The 18900-nt window shown below is 50.9% G+C and overlaps 1 protein-coding gene across 10 annotated transcripts in view; it reads right to left on the reverse strand.

Annotated features, from left to right (window-relative positions):
* The window catches only part of BCL11B (BCL11 transcription factor B), a 95256-nt gene that overhangs the window by 51537 nt on the left and 24819 nt on the right, over window positions 1-18900 (reverse strand). For 7 of the 10 annotated variants that reach the window (XM_088797477.1, XM_074326958.2, XM_074326956.2 and 4 more), the window contains one exon: window positions 3830-4045. The exons of the other annotated variants lie outside the window; for them this stretch is intronic. In XM_088797477.1, the coding sequence (XP_088653603.1) occupies window positions 3830-4045 (216 nt within the window). The remainder of the gene's footprint in view (window positions 1-3829; window positions 4046-18900) is intronic. 10 annotated transcript variants of the gene reach the window in all.

The raw sequence follows: 18900 nt of genomic DNA on the forward strand, positions 1-18900 counted from the left end.
AGACTGGGTCTAATATAATAGAATAGAATAGAATATATAATATCGGGTCTTATACTAATTTTTGCTCCAAAAGACGCATTAAAGGTGATTGTCTGGCCTGGTCTTATTTTCGGGGAAACACAGTAAAAACGCAGTGAAGTCTGTTACTTCGTTGCCCACCTCCTAATGCCGGGACATGATCAGAGCCAGCTGAGAGGCTAACTGCCTTTCAGAAAGGAAACCAGGTACCCAGCATGAAGTAAGATTCCACACAATGCCGGACACGTCACGTCACGTTGTGAAACCCACTCCGCTCATGCATGAATCATGATGTCTGTAGGGCTCGCTCAGCACGGGGCATTGTTCTCAGCACCTGGCATGTATGACCTCATTCAAGCCTCAAAACAATCCTTCAAAGCGTGTACTACTAACATTACCCATGTTACAGGGGGGGAAACTCAAGAGGGAAGAAAATGACTTGTCCAGGGTCAAACAGCCACACAGGGCAAGACAGAACAGCCTTCATTCTGCAGTCTGACACACTGTGATGTCGGGCTCTCAATCCAAGAAGCCTCACAATGGGGAAGGGTTCAGGCCAAAGCCCAATGGTTTTCCAAGTCTTCTCTGAACACCCGCCCCTGCCGAGATCCCTAGCCACGCCCACGTGCAGTCGTCCTCAGCAGCTCAGTAATCGAAACAGATCAAGAGGTCAACAGGAGCCTCCTTTTTAAATGTTACATATATACCATAGATATACATGTATGTGCGCGCGCGTGTGTGTGCATTTTACTGAAGGGGACACTGAGGCTCAGAGAGGGGAATGATGTATTCAAGGTCACCAGTCAGGTGGAGTAGGGGCCACACCCACAGCCTGACCTTCTTGACTCTACCGGCTCCCTGGGAAGTCTCTACATGGAATTTCTCAGGAAGTTCCTTTTCTAGGAACTCCTGGATTCCAAGCTCCAGTTATTTCAGCAGAGTCAGAAAGCAGGGGATGAGCCGGGGTCCAAGAAAAGAAGTCCCTTCTCCCCACTGTGACTATCGGAAGGAGGTCTGGGGTTGGAGTCCTGGGAGGCAGAGCTGTCTGGGGTGCTGCCAGCCCGAAAGGGGCACAGCACACATACCTGTGTGGTTTCCTTCCCCATGAAATCACATCCTTCTATAAATAACTGCGACTGCGGTTCCCGGGCATGCAATTAACCTGTGTGAAACACGGTTACACCGGGGTTTTCCGTATTTGAAGAGATAGGTTCAGTGCATCCTGATCCGAGAAGGGACAAAACAAAGTGAGGACGGCGGCCCTTTACAGAGGACTGCTTCTTCCTAACGGGTTACTGGGAATTTAATGACTCCATTCCAACTACTAATTAAACAGGCACTAAAAACACTTAAGCAAACAGCCCCGTGCCAGGGACAGAAGCCACAAAGGGACAAAAACCACTGGAATCGGATATTTTCAGGTGTTCAAACTGATCAGAAAATGTGGTAGTGCAACCTGGCGGAGGCTAATTAGTGAGGACCCAACAGTGAAAGGGAACAGTGCTGGGCGGAGGGGCAGGGGCGGACAGCAGGCCCCTGAGGGTCAGAAGGAGAGGTCCCAGGGACCCCAAGCACAGACACCACATGGCCATCAAGTGTGGCTGTGGCGGCTGCTCCCAGCCTCTGAGCCCTCGCAGCATCAAGTTCTAATACCCAAGACGGCCTCTACGGCAGAGATGAGACAGGAGCCAGAGGAGCAGCCCAGGAAGAAACCCCACCTCTGTTCTTGCTCTTTCATCCCCTTCGAAGTGTCCTCCTTCCAGGTGTACAGGTCCCACTCCTCCCCACCCCCACCAGACTGCAAGCTGCAGGAAGACAGGAACCCACCATGCCTGACTCCGCCTGATTTGCACAGTGTCTGCAAACTAGGTGCCCAAGAAATGGCCTTTAGTGGAAGAATGAATCAATGAATGTGAGCTGTGAGACCTCAACATCTCTGAACCTCACTCACTCATCTATAAAGTGGGGACAGTGAACCTACCTTCTAAGATTGCTATGAGGATGAAATTCAAGCGTGTACACAAAACACCTAGCACAAGGCAGCACACAGTAGGCCCTCAACACACGGTCCCTATAAGGAAGCAGGTAGTACTGTGGCTGATAGGGGGTGTGTGAGGCATGTCCCCTGAATGTGGGCAGAGGCATGTGGTTCAGGGGGGAGAGGAGTGGCCTTCTCAGGAGGCATCCTGATGACAAATCCCAGGTCCCCAACTTTGGCCCAGCTGCTCATCCTGACCAAGCCTTAACTTCGCCACCTACAAAATGGGGATATAACAGGTCCCACATGGCATGGTGGCTTTCAAGCAGAGCCAGAGACAACAGAGGGTTAAGCAAAGTCCCAAACACCCCTCTGCCAGGGAGATCGTGTTTCTGCACCACAGAACTTGACCGAGTCCAGTCATCAACAGCCAGGCTGATCTTTGATAGCTCGGCCCCCCCTGACTGGCTGCAGGGGCTGCAGCTAATTACAGGAAGGCATGAGGGCAGGGCAGCCACCCAGGCTGGCACCCGTTGCTCAGCAAGCAGGGGTGACACAGACCTACAGAGCTGGGACAGGAGTCCCAGTCACCCTGGGCAGCAGGCCGGTCTGGCTTCTTTGCAAGTGATGCCGACTCCTTCACAGGCAATTTCATCTTTGCTTTGTGCACTCAGCCTACTACCTATGACGTCACCATCTGTCATAATGGGGGCTTGAAGGCTGCAGGCCTCCCCACCATCAGGAAGGCCCAGGGAGCTGTGGACCCTGGATCTGGGGCTACCTGTGGCCGTCTTCGGGGCTATGGCTTCAACAGGGACCATCCTTGGGACAGCTTCAACTAAAAGCAAACCTTGCCCAATAAAAATTGTTGTCCTTTCACCACCCAAGACCAGAGAAAGCCTGCACTGTGCCCCAGCTCTGCATCCACCCTCTCCCCTCCTGGCTCCTGCCTAGAAACCGGACGACGGACTCTCACCACTACCGCTTGCGTCTTTGTCAGCATCCGGCTCCTGTGGTCTCAATGAGTGTCACACCAGGCAGGCCCTGCCAAGACACTGGGCAGGAGAGGCCCCTGCCCGAAATTCCGGGGCTCCAGGCCAGAGTAGAAACTTGGGTCTTGTTTGGGGACAGGAGGGGGATGCAATAGCCAGATCATGTCACTACACTGCCCTCTGTGTGCCCATCTGTAAAATGGGCAGCCACACCAACCCAGAGCTGGACGCACAGTAGGTGCTCAGCCCCTCAGGTAAACACATCACCCTGACCCTGCCCCCAACACGCCTCACAAGGTTTCACGCCCTCCCTGGCCCCAGCTGAAAGGCTTCTTTACAGTGACTTTTTTCCTCAAAGTTAATGGACAACATGTTTTCACAAAAAGAAACTCCCGCAGTTTGGATGGCTCCACCGATGTACACAGACAACCAAGGAATCTTCTCCTAGCTGTGTCTTGGGGAGGAGGGTAGTGACTGGGGCGGGGGGAGGGGGTGGTAGTGGCGAGGGCAGAAGAAAACCTCAGATGTTAAGCGTTATCCAATTAAGCTTTAGCTAAACAGCCCAAAGAGATGAAATTTGGAGGCTGGGGAAATGCATTCTGGGAGAGACTCTCAGAATGGGCGGAAGTGAGGGGGGACCTCCTAACCAATAGGGCACTGGCGTACAGTTCTGTTGACATCCTTCACCATTTCCCCCGGTGCCCCCCAAAAATGCCTTTGGGGTGAGGGTTGCACGTCCCCCCACCTTGTCCCAGCCCACCTGGGAGAGGCAGCTGCCAGCTCTGCCCCTGGGCACACCCCACCCCCCGGGAGCCCGCCCCCCATCGCGGCCGTCTGTTACCTGACAACTGACACTGACATCCAAAGGGAGCCTCCGTGCGACCCTCACCCTGAGTCCCGTCACCCGAGACAGGGTGCCCGCTGCAGCACGGCAGCGGGAAGCAGGGCGGCAGAGCGCCCAGGGCGCGCAGAGGTGAAGTGATGACGGATGTGTGAGGGTGGGAGGAGGAGGCAGCTATGGGGGCCATCGCTGGCAGCTGGGCAGGCCTGCACGGCCCTGGAGAAAAAACAATAGAAAAGACTGGTCAGTGGGGCCCTGGACTGTACACGGGGCTCAGGGTGCGGAATAGGGGCCCCGGGCAGAGGGCTGCAGGCTGCCCTCCCAGGGTGCCAGGCCCTGCAGCGCAGACAACCGGCACACAGGCAGGGGCCTGAGGGGTCCTACTTCCAGCTGCCAGGTGGGGCTTGGGGCCAGACTCCCTTCCCTGGGGGCCTAACGCAGGGAGCTGTCAGGGCCCCCACTCCCAGGAAGGTCCCCACAAGTAGGGACTTCTGGAGTGTTCTGGAGCAAGCTCCATTTGGGGATTTGTTCCCCAAAATCTGGACCACCTCCCTCTGGGAAGATCCAAGCCACCTGGGACACCTCCGAGCGCCTGGGCACCGGTTAACCTTCGGCTTGGTGGACAGCCAGCTAACTGGTGCCTCTCACCAGTCCACCGTCCTCGTAAGTGACCCAAGCCCCGAGGCCTTTCAGAAGGCTTTGAACACTCTCCTAGAAAATCCTGGCACTGCCCAGCACCCCTCCTAACACCTCCCGGGTCTGACAGCCACGACACAAGGCCAGGGGCCTGCCTCGCCTCAGCTCCCCGGCATGGCCTGTGTTTGATTTGGCCGTTTATCTTAAACGGCTAAGAGACCACCAGGGCAAAACATTTGTGTGAAGCCCTTGCCAAAACCACAAGTGAAGAAGCCCAAATTCCCTGGGTAAATAATTGAGCGGGGAAGCATCAGAGAGACAAAAAGAAAACATCAACAAGACAGGCAGTGGGCCCCGGGCCGACTCTGCCAGGGAGGCCACCCGACATTGCTCGTTGCCCCACACAGGTCTGCAGTGGGGGCATGGGGGGAATCTGGATATGCCCACTCCACGGCCCTAGTGGGATTCCCCCATCTGGAAGAGCCACAGGGCCCTGCAAACCCTCTGTGAGCCAGAAGCCACCAATTTTCACCTTAAGTGAGATTCCCAACATGCCACGGGACTGGGCTTAGGAGACCCATTGCACAGACTGGGAAACTGATGATGTGACCACAGAAAACTGCAGACACCAGCAGCCAGCCCACCAAAACCCTGGCCAACTGGCAACCAGGGTTCTTTCTCTGTGTTATCCAGGAGTAGGGGCATTGGGGCATTTAAAAAACCCTGCAAAAGTCCTGCCAGGAAGCGAAAGCTAACACCAACACCACCTGGGCCCCTCGGGGCCAAGGAAGACCTCCTGCTAGGCCAGGCCCAGAGCCCTGAAGCCAAGGCCTCAAAAGGGCGTGGCCAAGGACCTATAAACAGTTGCAGCCACAGATGCTGAGCAGAAGGCAATGCCCCAGATTTAGTGCAGGTCCCCAAGGAAGGTCGGCACTTGAGACTAGTGTCACTGGCCTCCTCCCGGAAGCCTGCCCTGACCAGTCCTTACCTGAAACCCCCCTAGACACTGGACACTGCACATCTGATTTGTCTACTACAAAGACCCTGCCTCCAGATCACAGAAGGCTCCGGCTCATCTGTCACTGTGACAATGGCTTTGTACCCAATGCCTATCACAGCCACCCCACTCAGCAGGGAGGACCATCCCCCTTCCACAGGGGGTAAACTGAGGCTCAGGAAGGTCTGGGACTTAAACCCAGTTGTGTCTCCAAAGTCTGGATGTGCCCTGCTTCCCCCGGGGGCTGCAGCGGGGGTGGAAGGGCCAGGGCACCCAGGGATCCTGAGAGGGAGGGCAGTGGCGGGTGGGGAAGAGCCTGAGGGTCCGTGGGCACCGTCAGACCATCAGAAACTCCAAAAGAGCCAATCCGGGCAGGTTCCCAGATTCTGGGTGAGGCCACGACACAGCCACCACCATTTACCAGGGCTGAGAAAACCAGCGGGAGCCACAGGGACCTGGTGACCACTGTCCAGTCCTGAAGGAGCAGAAGCTGTCTTCACAGCTGGGAGGTAACCACAGGGCAGCTCCAGCCCACCCCTCTCCTGGAAAGGTCAGCCTTCGGCCCCAGTCAGGAAAGGCAAAGTCATCCCCAGCTCCGGGAGGGAAGGTGGCCATGCTGCCCCTGGAGGGGATTCTGGGCCTCATTAGGAATTCTGCCCTAGCTGAAGTCCACAGGCTCCAGGGGCCGGAGCAAGGGAGACAGGGGAGGGGCCAGCAAGGGGGAGGGGCTTCCAATCCTAAACAGCCCGCAAAGGACCCTTGATGTTCTCAGAGGACCCTCTGCTCTGGGGGAGGTTCCCTGAGGAACTGCTTAAGCCCAGAGCTCTGCCCAAGGGTGGAACTGCAGAAATCCTCTTCTGAAGCTAGTGCCAAAGCCCAAGATGCTGAAAGAAGCCACCTACTGTATGATTCCATGTGTAGGACAAGTCCAGAACAGGCAAATCCATAGAGACAGAATGTCAACGAGTGGGAGGGGAAGTGAGGGCTCATGGACAGTGGGTGATGAAATGTCCTGGCATTCGATAGTGATGACAGCTGCCCAACATTGTGAATATACTCAAAACCATTGATTATACACCTTAAAATAGTTAAAATGGTGAATTTTATTTATGTGAGTCTTAGCTCGATTTTTTTTTTAAAGCCCAACATAAAAGTCTCAGTGCCTGTCCCAGGTCACCTCCCAGCCCTCAATCCTCCTCAAGGAAAGGGTGTCTGCCTTCCAAAGTGCATCCAAGAAATCCAGAACACACCTGACGGAGTGCTTGAGACCTGTGAAGAGATTGACATGCACAGAAGAAGGCCGGAGCTCAGAAGCAGCCTTGGAGCCCGAGGCCTGGATTCCAATTTCTCCTCTGCGATTTCCTGGTCCTGTGACAAGGAGTGAGTCACTTTCTCAGAGCCTCTCCTTTAAAGGAAGGTCGACACGCCTGGCCAGAGCAGAGCTTCTAGTAAACACTCAGTAAGTGGTCGCCATCATTCATTTATCTTCCATGCTCCCCATGGCTCACCTCATAGCCTGACCCTGATGTCTGTGGGGTGCTCTGAGCCCTCCCGAGCCCTGCAAGGCACGCCTGCAAAAAGCACTTTCCTTTTGAGGTCTAGGAGGGTTCCCCTCTGGAACTGGAACAGACACACGTGCGCCGAGGTATGTGGCAGAGGGACGCCAAGACGCCATCTCAGCTTTATGTGGGATCCAGGTGGCTTAAAAATAAAACCCTGGCTGGCTGGATTCCTTATCACGGAATTTCACTTTCATTAGGGAAAAAGAAATAAACAATGAATACATATATCATCTCATTTAAGCCCAGCAGCAGTCTTATGTGGTAGGTAATATGACCCCCTCACAAATGAGGAAACTGAGGCTGGGTGCCCAGGACCACATGGTTCACAGCGGTCGGAATCTCACTATGCATCCTGTACAAAGAGGTACAAAACGGTCCAAAAATAAAACCCCTAAAATATTTAAGCTCCAAATCAAGGTGTAAGGTAATTTTTAATACATCCATTGAGAGGGGGGGTCTATAACCTATCTCCCTTCCAGAGGGGCCCTGCAGACGTTCCTGCTTCGTTCCTCACACATGCGCACTTCCCCCGTGAACACGCCCACACCAACCAGCATGTAGACACAAAAACGCGCCTGGAAAAGCCCCAGCCTGGTTTTGAGGAGAATGTGAGCCTTTCCCAATGCTGAATCCTCGGGCGTCCCCTCCCACGTGAGAGGGTTACAGATTCCCAGCCAGCAAGAGGAGCTCTGGAATACACTGTGCAGATGTATATTTTTCTCCCTACCGGTGCCTTTCAATTGATACATTTTTTTAAGCCAAGAACTCCTACTGATCGTGCAAAAATGAGTCATAGATCCGGGAGGGCGACAGACAGACAGGGAGCTAGCGCCTGTGAGTGAGGGCCACTGGCAAGGAAACCTGACAATCCCCGCACCCCCTCCCCCCCATGCCAAGACATTAATTCTCACAAGTCGGAGAAAATTACTATGCATGAATGCAAAAAGCATGATCAGGAGTAATTAACATGGCTTCATATGCAAATTTTATTAATGCAGAAGTACAAAGTCATTATGCAAATGAAACTTACGTCAACTCTCTTGACAAATATTCATTGCTGAGGCTCAAGTTTCCCCCTTTATTTATTTATTTAATTTTTTTTTCTCCTCCCCTTTTTTTTCTGGGTCTTTTTTTTTCCTTTTTTTTTTTTTTTTTTTTTTTTTTAGGGGCGCAGGTAGTGCTGGTGGCCGCTTTGGCAACAGCAAGCCACAAGGACTGTTTGACAAGTTTGCAAAGTTGTTTTTCAACCAGAGAAATTTATTCTTGCATTGTTGGGGGTGTTTTTGTTTTTTTTGGTTTTTTTGGTTTTTTTTTTAGGTTGTTGGCAGGTACAAGACAGCTCATAGGAGAAGGGAAAAATAAAAAAATAAAAAGCTCTGGGCAGCCGGCAGCCAATCAAAACGCCAGAGCCTGTAATGAGGGCGATTGATGGCTGTTTGGCTTTTACTGCAGGGTAATGAGGAGGGGGAAAAATATGAATATTCATGAGACTATGCTCCTGCCTTTGATGATTAAAGAAATTTTTAATATTCAAATAAGCGCTTGCCAAGTGATTAACAAAGAACATGCACGCAGAAATATGGAAATAGGAGCCGGGAAAGATTTGAGAGGCGAACTGACTGCAGGAAAGGCAGCCCCAAATTTCATAAACAAGATAGGCAGATAACCCAATTCGCACGCAGACAAATAAAAACATTTCTTTCCGATCACTTAAATATTTTGCCAGCTACTTTGTCTTAAGAATGATAAAAAAAGCTATGTATTAAGGGGGTGGGGGCGGGAGAAAAGGAGAAATCACATGAAGTCAAAGGCATTGCACACATTTAAGAATCATTATCCTGATTCCAGCCCACCCTGACGGGAAATCGGGGCTCTTTTTCTGGTTTGCTAAAGAGAGAAGATGGAGGGGAGCCAGCTTAGACTTGAAAACCCAAAGCCAGCCTGTTTGGGGCCCCACGTGGCGGTCATCAGGCCTAGGGCTGGCATTTCCCAGTGGTCATTTGTCGCTTCTAGGCTGGTTCAGAGGCCCAAAGACTGGGGACAGTGACCACTAGAGGGGGAGACAGTATGATTCTTGAGGTTCCCTCATCTGGAGAGCTCTTCCTCCTCTGGACTCAGGCCGAGGCCGAAACACATAAAGAAGGTGGTCACAGGGGAAAAGGGGGCGCAATCGAGAAGTTGAAAGGACTCAGACTTCAGCCTGGGGCCTGGCCTGGCCATCTCAGGGCCAACCACACGGGGGACCAGCTGCCACGAAGGGAAAGAACCTCCACTGGCCGCAGGCTCCAGGAGCTGTCTGCTAGGGCCACAGGCTCATATTTTAACAGCTCCACCACGGGTTCGCATGGAAGCACATCATAACAGCATTAGCTGGTAAAATGATCCTGCAGTTAAAATACATCTAATTAGCAGCCGATGACATCCATTTTGGCAATTTCCTATCTAAAAGAAGTGGAGTGCCACTTTAAAGGAGACAGGCCTAGGTACTCTCACCCGACAGGCCCTAATTCTCCTCCCAGCATTTGTCTCTTTCTCTTTCTCTTTGGTGGGGAGGGGTTTAGGGACAGGGGTGTGGCTGAGACAGCAGGAATAGAGAAGGATTCTACAGCACCTTCTTTGTTACTCAATTTCAGAGCTACTGGGTCTTGTGGTGGGTACTCAAAAAATAAATTCCTTCGCTCCACAGGTATTACTTCATGCCTTTTTTTCTTAGTTTTTCATTACCAAGATCTAGGAACCAGCAAAGACTGGAACTTGTTTTTCATGTCATTATAAATATAATAATAATAATAATAATAATAATAATAAAGCAAAACAGAAAGGGAATCCAAGCAGTAAGTCACCTGCCAAGTCCTGGATGGGTCCCCAGGGCAAGCCCAGAAAGTGCATGATGTACCACATGGCTCAGGTCACTGAACCAAAGTGTTTGGGGGACCAAGAAGTTCTCTGCGGGAGCTAGGGTCCCCAGAGTCCCATTTCTGAATTCTTGTTCTAAGTCAGGCAAGTCCGAGCACCCATACGGGTCTCCAGGTCTCTGGCTGCCACGGGTTTGGGTTTGGGGGTGCATGTGTAAGAGTCCTTGAAAAGGGAGCAACGGGAGGGGTGATAGATAGGGTCTCCAAGGTCACAGCTATGCTTCAAGACGTGCTTCAGAGTCATTACATGGGAGACATAAAAACACAGTTCAAAGCCATGTTCAGCGTTTCCTGGGGCTGCTTGCTGAAAACAGCAGCACTTTCAGGTGGCTGGCAGGGTAGGGGTTCCAAGGCAGGTGAAAGAGCCTGGTGGGCTTGCCTCACCACCTGGGCAATCCAGAGGCCCTCACGTGCTGCCCACAGCCCTATGTGGACACCAGGGCATCAACCCGTGCCCACTGTCTCGAGAAGGCTTGGCCAATGAGAGGCGGCAAGAAGCATATCCCTTCCAGCACTCTGAGCCAGGCTGAGTTCCTCGGAGCGTCTCCCTCCCCCACACTCTGCGATCTGTCAACGGTGAATCACTAACCAATTCAACTGTTTTTCCCCCAGTTTGCTACACAGTTAATGTACCCTAGAAAGGAGGGAGGCGGGACCCAGGAACAATCAGGGCCCCCAACTGCACTGCCAAAGCCTGTTTTCCTCCTTCCACCAGGGCAGGGAACGTCCTCCCCAAAAGCTGCATCTTGCAATTAGAAGCAGGCACGCAGGCATACCGGGTCCAGAAACATTTACGTCCATGGCTGCCAAGCCTGATTTCCTCAAGACACAAGCCGCTGAGAGACTCTGGGCAGCAGGTCCCCTTTCTGCACCCAGAGCTAAGGATCAATGAAGTTACATCACAAATTGCCAAACCTCCTGTGGCCCTCCCAAAAGACCCAGTGAGGTAGCAGAAGGCATTTCAGGCGCTATTGGGGAGGAAGGCTGTGTCAGAACCATATTCTGTGAACTAGTCAGCGGAGGAAGGCAGAGGGAGCTGACCAGCGTTCGGGCTGACCATTCCAACCCCAAAGCAGGCATCCGTGGGGAAAACAGGAAACTTTGACTCTTTTGTTATGCTCAACACTTGGGGAAACTCCTCGAGCTCTCTGAACTGCTGGCATGCAAATAAACAGAACCACTTGTCCTGCAGCCTGACACTAAGGCCTATGCACCCTGGCTCCCAGACACACACAGAACAACAGATATGAGTCCTCCCGGGTGACCTCAGCAGGCAGGGCCACCAAATCGGGCCCCACGATCCTGGAATGGGCAGGCCTGGGGACAAAAGAAGGTGAGACCATGTGTTCCACTAGCTAGAAAATTGTGTGCAAGCACATTTATTATACAGAGATTTTATATATATATATATATATATATATATATATATATATATATACACACACACACGCATACACACACATACACATGCATATATCAGCAACGTGGACATGTTACATGCATCCTCTGGAATCCAGAGAGGCCGAGAACACACAGGAGGTGACAGATTCTCTGAATCTCACCAGTGAAAACAGCTGGCCAGCACCAAGTGGAGGAGTTGCCCCTTTTTCCCCATCCGGGCTTTTTGATCTGCTTCAAGCTTTAGCAGTTTCTGCCCTACAACAAATTATCCACAATCCTCCATTTTCTCTTAGGCTGCCTCAGGGCCCACAAATAGGCTGCTACACTTATCTTCACGACGTGTCCCTGGAGGAAACATGCAGTCTATAAACTGAAGTGAAAAGCTGGACAGGCAGTTTGGGTTCCAGGCATGAAGAATTCGGGACTTGGGGTCAGGCCCCTTCATTCCTTTCCCACACGGAACTTAGTGGTCAGACTCCGATGACCAGCTGGGCCAGGCACCCCTTAGAGCAGACCCTTTTTCCCCATAGTTTAGAGGGAAGGGACCATAGTCACGGCAGAAGTCACCTATCACATGAGGGAAATAAAGCAGGAGGTGACTCTTCACCGAACAAAGTGTTTTTCTTTCCCATCAGCATCCACTGTGCCTGATATCTGAGGAATGACCGGGAAACGCCGAATCCTGACACTTGTTAAAAATCGGGTTCTCTATAGAACATGCTTAAAAACTGGTGAGTTCAGGAAGTTGTTGTGGTTTGCAGGTCCCACAGCTTCCAACACAGCTTTGGCTCAGCCACCCTGCACAGAGAGCACGACAGAATAAATAGAAGGAGGAAGTCTGAACTCTGAGAATCCTGGAGAATTAAGAATGAGAATAACACAGCCCAGCCAATCAAAGCAACATCAAGAAAACAGTGCCCAGCAAGGAGGTTAATGCGATGACTCCAGCCGAGAGCTGCCAGGACAAGAGAATACAATTCCAGGTGCAGACTGCGTTGGGGAATTGAGGAATGTCAGTATCACCACCTTTTTTAAGATCAGACCATAAAATTCTACCTGGGCAGTTTAGAGAACGTCCAACCAAGGGCCAGCAGGGTTCCTTAGGTGGGATAGAATTTTAATGTGGTTAGTAGGTAAAAAAAAAAAAAAAGAAAGAAAATAATTCAAATTGTAGAAAAAGGGAACTTGCTATAGCTTAAATACATTTTTTTTTTGTTTTTAGTTGCATTTATTAGTTGTATGCAACTGGTCTCTGCTACTATAATTTAAAAAAAAATCTAACTCTCCCCCCGATTTTGTTGAGACTTTTATTCCTTTTCATTTCTTTTTCCCTTTTACTAATGGACATGTAGCATATTGAGGTTCAATGCTTTGCATCACGTAAGAACAAAATCTTTCTATGGCCTCTTTATGTTTCTAAGCCCAGTCTGAAATGTCACTGACTAAAGCATTGAACAGGGCTGTAATTACTTCCAACAAAGTAGTTAGTTCCTTTAACTGAGTTTTCTGCATGTAGATGGCATTTAATATACATATTGTGAGCCTTCCTTTCAGCACAGGTAGCATTTGACGACCAAAATCACAAATTTTCTTCTAAGGGAACAGTCTGACAGCCACCTTCTTGCTTATTTTTTGACATGAAATCCATTTTCGTCTCCTAACACCCCAACAGTGACGTGCAGTGTGTGCACGACAAAATTTGTAAAAATTAACACTTTGCGGGATTAATTTAATAAAGATTGGTTAGCACATTAACACGAGTAACATTGCTCCTTACGATTCAATCCAGTCAGGCTCCCGATGCCTCTGTTAGCAGAGGTTTACGTTCAGCTGAGGGTTATACCGCTATTTAATGTAATTAAAGAAACCGGTAGCGTAGTCCTCCATGGAAATAGCATTTCTACTGCAGAGTATTCCCATTAGAAATTGGGGAAAACCATAGCATGCTGACTTGGATTCTGCTGTAATTTTTTTTCCTTGGCTGTCTCTGAAACGTAGCTGACGTGTTGGACCTAAGGCTGAATTCACTACAGAAGCCCTGATAGTCATGCCTCGTCTCTAGCAGGAGCGCCCAACCTTTATTTGCCATTTATGTGCTTTTGGAACGATTAAAAATGTATATCTTTTTTTAAACCTGCAGTATATATTGGGCTGTAATTCTCTGCCCAGCAAACAGTACCCCCATAACCATGATTTTCCAGATACCCCACAACAACGTGGTGGATAAAAACACAGAGGCAGGACGGCCTCCCTGGCTTTTCTTTATACAAACAATGAGAGTGTAGCTGGGATCCCAACAAGCTCTGAAGCCCGGTTGGGACTAGAATTTAACTGTAACCTCAGAGGAAGAATGCAGCAAGCACTGCTCAGGAGGTCTCAGAAACCAAACAGGCACAAAACCAATCAGAAATAAAGAGAGAAAAAAATCTTTGCACCACATCGTTCAAAATGGCAGAGAAAATTAAGACTTGGGGCTGAAAGAAAGTGGACCTGACTCAGCTCTCCCGGCCCAAAGCAGCCTCCAGGTCTGCGGCAGCCTCCTGCCCTTGGAGCTGCCAAGTGCAAATAGAAGAAATAGAAGTGAGACCTGTCTCTAAACCTACTCGCTCCAGGTCCCTGCGCCTGGGAGGTGACTGGGTGGGTTTGTTTTTCTTCTCTAAATGCATCTTCATACCCTTATTCTACATCCTAATTTCTTTGGTGGGGGGGGAGAGGCGGGGGGACATCAGTGTCACTTAAAAAACGTCACTCTGTTTTGCAAAATCCAGCAGCTTCCTTGGCAGCGAGAAAGGCTGGCTGGCATTATCCTCTCATTTGACAAAACTACTATTTCTGGGCATGTGCTCAAAAACAGGTAGGAAGCAAATGCTGAGAAATAAGGAAGTAAAAACAGCCAACAGATTCTTCACTACCAAGAACGCCAAGCGTAAACATGATTTATTTAGCTTTGTTTAACGCGTCTGTCCTCCATGCAACTATGAGCCCACTCGGGTTGAGGGGAAAGGTGGGGAGGAGGAGACAGGAAAGGGGGAGCAGGGAAGACGACAGGACTGGACACAGGGACTGGACGGAGAGAAGAGGCTGCAGCTCCCTGCCAGGACTTCCTGCAGGTTTCCGGTCAGAGTTTTAGGAGAACGAGCATCTTCTGCCCCCAACACGTGCATGTGTGTCAAAAGAAAGCTGCACTAATCTGCTGGTTAATTAACAAGCTGCCACTAACAAAAGATAGAAGACCCAGTTCATACAAACAATATTTACATGGGCGTTGCGTGATCTTGTTGCCCACTTCCCTTGCTTTTTTGCAAACCACGTGGGCAGGGACAAGCATGGAAGCCCCTCAGGTGGGGGGTCTGAGCTTCCAAGACTGGACATGGGGGAGTAGGGCTACTACCCTGCCTTCCTTGCCCATCCTTGCTTGCCCACATGGAACTGACTGAGGTCTGTATTCAATTAAGGAACACCAGACAGCTTTTGGCTCCATGCCTGTACCAACGCAGGCTACAGGGGGATCTGCCGGGCTCCCCACCCCACTCCAGCTCCAATGCCAGGAAACAAGGGTTCCCTCAAGTCCCCCGCAGAGAGCCACACTCCCCCTCCCTCACCCCAAAACTCAAGCCCGAGGTCTTAGCCTGGCCGGGGTGAACAACCAAATTCGTAAGACAAGCACCTGCGTTTTCTAAGCACTGCAAGACTAAACTGCAGGTTTGGGGGCCTGCCAGAGGGGATGCCCATTAAAAATCTAATTTGGGTCACGTTGCATTTGACGGAAAAAAAGAATCCAAGCCTCTTGGAGAGAAAAACAATAACAAAAAAGTAAGATAGAGCCCCAGCAAGACACTTGGGCCCTCCCGTTTCTCCAGTGAAGGTACCATTTCAGAGCAGCCAGCGATGCGCTCTGTGGGCATACATGCCAATTTTTCAGCTTCATGAGCCGGTGGCAAAAGCGAAACAAGAATTTCCTCACCAGTCTGCACAGAGAGCCTTCCTTACCCGCACCCAGCAAGACTGTGCACTTATAGACCACCTGCTGTATGCATTTCTCCCCAGCTCAAGTCTGCACTCTCTCTGCCCAAGTCCTCTCTTTCTGGAGCCAGACACCAAAAATCAGGAGATACCTTTTCTGGTATATTCAGGTCAAGGGCAACAGCAAACCCACTCAGTATTAGGGTTCTGAATCACATGGCAACCCCCAAACAAGGAGCTTGGGGGTTAGTCCCCTGAAATGAACGAGAATGTGGGCAAGCATTTCCTATTGGTAATGGGTTACTAAATTGAAAATGCAAGGCCTCCGCCTTACACTTCCCACTAAGTTCCCTAATCTTTCCCCTTAGCATTGAACCTGACATGCTACACGAGTAGCCATGCGATTCCTTGCCCTTATGCAAGCTAGTCACCCTGCCCCCACGGACTGAACAATGACAGTCTACTCTTTTATGATGTCTTTAAAATCAGCAATTACTTCACTCCTATGGGTTTGTTTTCCTATGTGGACGGTTGCAGGAGTGTAAACAATTGGATAGCCCCATTTGATTGATGAAGAAACTAAGAGATGGACTGGTTTGCCCTGGGCCGTTGAGGAGCAGACATATTTGAGACTGTGCTGTGTCTGCCACACCTCAAACCCAGGGCTTCGACACCAAGATGGCCCCTTGTGCTCCGGCAACAAGTCTGAGCAGTGCCTGAACCCCGGAAGTCTAACCAGCATTGAGGCACTGCTCTGGGAGGACATGCTTCAAGAAAACCCTGTAAGAACATCTAGATTTCCCAAAGTAATAAAACTGAAGATGCTTAACTGCACGTCTGAAGAAGGACTCCCTCGGATCCTCTGTCGACCAATTCTACTGGTATTTATTTCAACATGATCCCGCTGACAGAATGCCCCCTTCCCAAGCAAATCTGCCACACGTAGCTCCTGAACAAAGCAAGGCAAGTCACCTAAACCCTGCAGAGTTGTCAGGCTCAGAACAACACACTGTGTGCGTGCCTGTGAGGCAGCCCACCTGCCAGGTGGACACAAAGGCGTGTGCCTCGGAAGGAAGCAGAGCAACCAGAGGCTGCACGCTCTCTTCAAGGAGTATTCTGGACAAAAACCTTCCACCACTCTGCCCCAAGCTTTAACCTGGAACTACAGGGAGAAATCACCAGTAATTACTACAACTGTGAATCGTCAAAATAACGAAAACAGATGAGTTCACCTCCACCTCCATTCAGTCAGCCCAACCACAGGTTGCCTGTCTTTCAGGCAAAACATGAACAATCACCCCCACAACACACACCTTGTCTCCAAAATTCCTAAAATGTAGGTCCTTCTACAGGAACTGCAGGGACCTAGGATGGGCCCCTCGAACACACACACACATAACGAGTGTTTCATCTTTCTTTTTATGAAGGAATCCGGTAACATAAATATTGATCAAACATGAGAATCTGCCTTTTCAGTCTTGGACCATTATGAGTGCTGGACTGTGATCTTTACCTGTATTTACAGATATTCAAAGGCAGATTCTATCTTGTTAGAACTGTTATAAATGGACGTCTGAGGAATCACCAGCAAGTTCAGGCAGATACGGAAACCTTCCCATCCAGGACTGCCAGCAGCTTTGAGTTCCCAAGTGTTGAATTTGTTACCTTTTTCACAGGCCTTTCAAAAAAATAAATTGACAAATACCTTCAGATTCCTCCAACAGAAAAGCTAGCTGCTCAAAGTTCAGGTTAACTAAATCTGAGATTTTTTTTTTTTAAGATCAACTCTTAACTCAAAATGCCATGAAGTTCCTGTAGCCTTTGAGAGCACAGAGAATGCAGTATTCTGTTATGATTTGGGTCAGCCCAAATCATAAATAGAGATATCAATGTTGTTTAATTACCTTGATTCTTGTTACAGCAAATCTCTGAAAATAGAGACACGGTTCCAATTCTAGCCTAGAAAAGCTGTCACAGTGAAGGTAAACTTTTAATCTTCTATAGCCAAACAGCATACATTTTTATTTCTGGGAGTAACAGTTTTGGGAAAATGTTTGAACATTTCCTTCAGAGCTTTGTGGTAAATATGTTGGGCGTCCAACCACTGCTTTTCTGGGCTTTAAGGGCCTGCTGGAGTACTTTAAACAATTGGAGGCCAATTTTTAAGAAGCAAATATAGAGACTCTTAGTAAGGTGACCATTTGCATACAAATTCTCTTGGGGGGGTATTGAAAAACAACGGGGGGGGGGGGGGGGCTGAAGGAAACACTGACATTAATTTCCTGTAATTCCACCAGGCTTTCTGTCCCATTCTAGTGGAGGGTCCCATTTCCACACAACTGGGAAAACACTTTTGCTCTTGAGTATTTTAAAATTCCAGCCTCAGGAATTCCCTCTAGAGAAGCAGGCTCCCTCTCCTGCCAGAGGGGAAGGGAGAGAGAACTCCAAAGAAAACCTCTTCTGGACAGGACTGTTTGCCCTGGATAGACACAAAATGCAAAAGAGAACTCGGAGATTCCTTTCAACGTGGCCTCACCTGGATCTAGGGAAGTGCCAGGCTGTCTGGCCAGCATGGGCTGGGAAGCGCGGCGCTACCCTTCAGTGCTCCGGCGCCCGGAGGAGAGGGGATCCCCGGGCGCCCCCAGGGCCCAAGACTGCCACACGAACAAGGATCCCTGCCCCTCACGCGTGACGGTTTCGGGGAGGAGGCCACTGGCAGGAGTTTTCAGAGTCCTGAAATGCAATTCTCCACGCCTGGGAAGGTCACTAGCCCGGGAGCGCGCCGGGGGTTCGGGGAGGGGGCGAGAGTGGAGGAGGGGCGGCCCAGCGCACAAAGGGGCCCCAAGACGGCGGGCTCCCCGCCCTTGACCTTGGGTCTCCGCCTCCATCCATCTCCGCCCGCTGCCGGGGAAAGGGGCTGGCCCCGGGCCAGGGGCGCGCTCCACAGGCCTCCACGGGACCGGGGGGGGGGGGGGGGAAGGGGGGGAGGTAGGCTCCGAAAAAAGACTCAGGCACTGCAGAGTGCTCCCTAGAAACCTGCATTCCAACTACCCCCACTCCTTTGGGAGCCGGGTCCTGGGGCAGCTCCGATTCACTGCACACATACCCCCAACTCAAAAGTTGCCTGGATGCACGAAGGGAAGCTTCCTCCCTTTGCTTAACCCTACGACTTGCCGGGCCCCCGCCTTCCTCGGACCTGGGCCGAGAAGGGGAGGGAGGCTGTCACAAGAGGAAGAAAGGAGCGCGCCTTCCCGGCGAGGCCAGACACGGGCAGGGTCAGCTGTGCCTCTGCCCGCCCCTCGTCTCCCCTCTCGGGCAGCTGGCCCATTAAGTCCCCGAATTATGCATGGACCTGGAGCCCCCTCCGTTCTCCCGCCCCAAGAAGACACAATCAACGTGCACGGGTGGGTCTGGCGAGCAGGAAGGAGGTGGCTCATGGTCGCAGAGCCGCGCGCCGCCGGGGCACAGAAAGGAAAGTCAACGAGGCCGGCTGCCCGGCGGAGGCCAGGCTCGCCCAAAGGCCCCGGAGCAGCGGCTCCGAACTCCCGGTGGAATCCAGTCAGCAGGGGAGGGGCACGGACTGCAGGGGAGGCCCCC

The sequence above is a fragment of the Rhinolophus sinicus genome, chromosome 3 (genome assembly GCF_057876585.1).
Source record: "Rhinolophus sinicus isolate RSI-liver-muscle chromosome 3, RSI-T2T, whole genome shotgun sequence".
Lineage (NCBI taxonomy): Eukaryota > Metazoa > Chordata > Mammalia > Chiroptera > Rhinolophidae > Rhinolophus > Rhinolophus sinicus.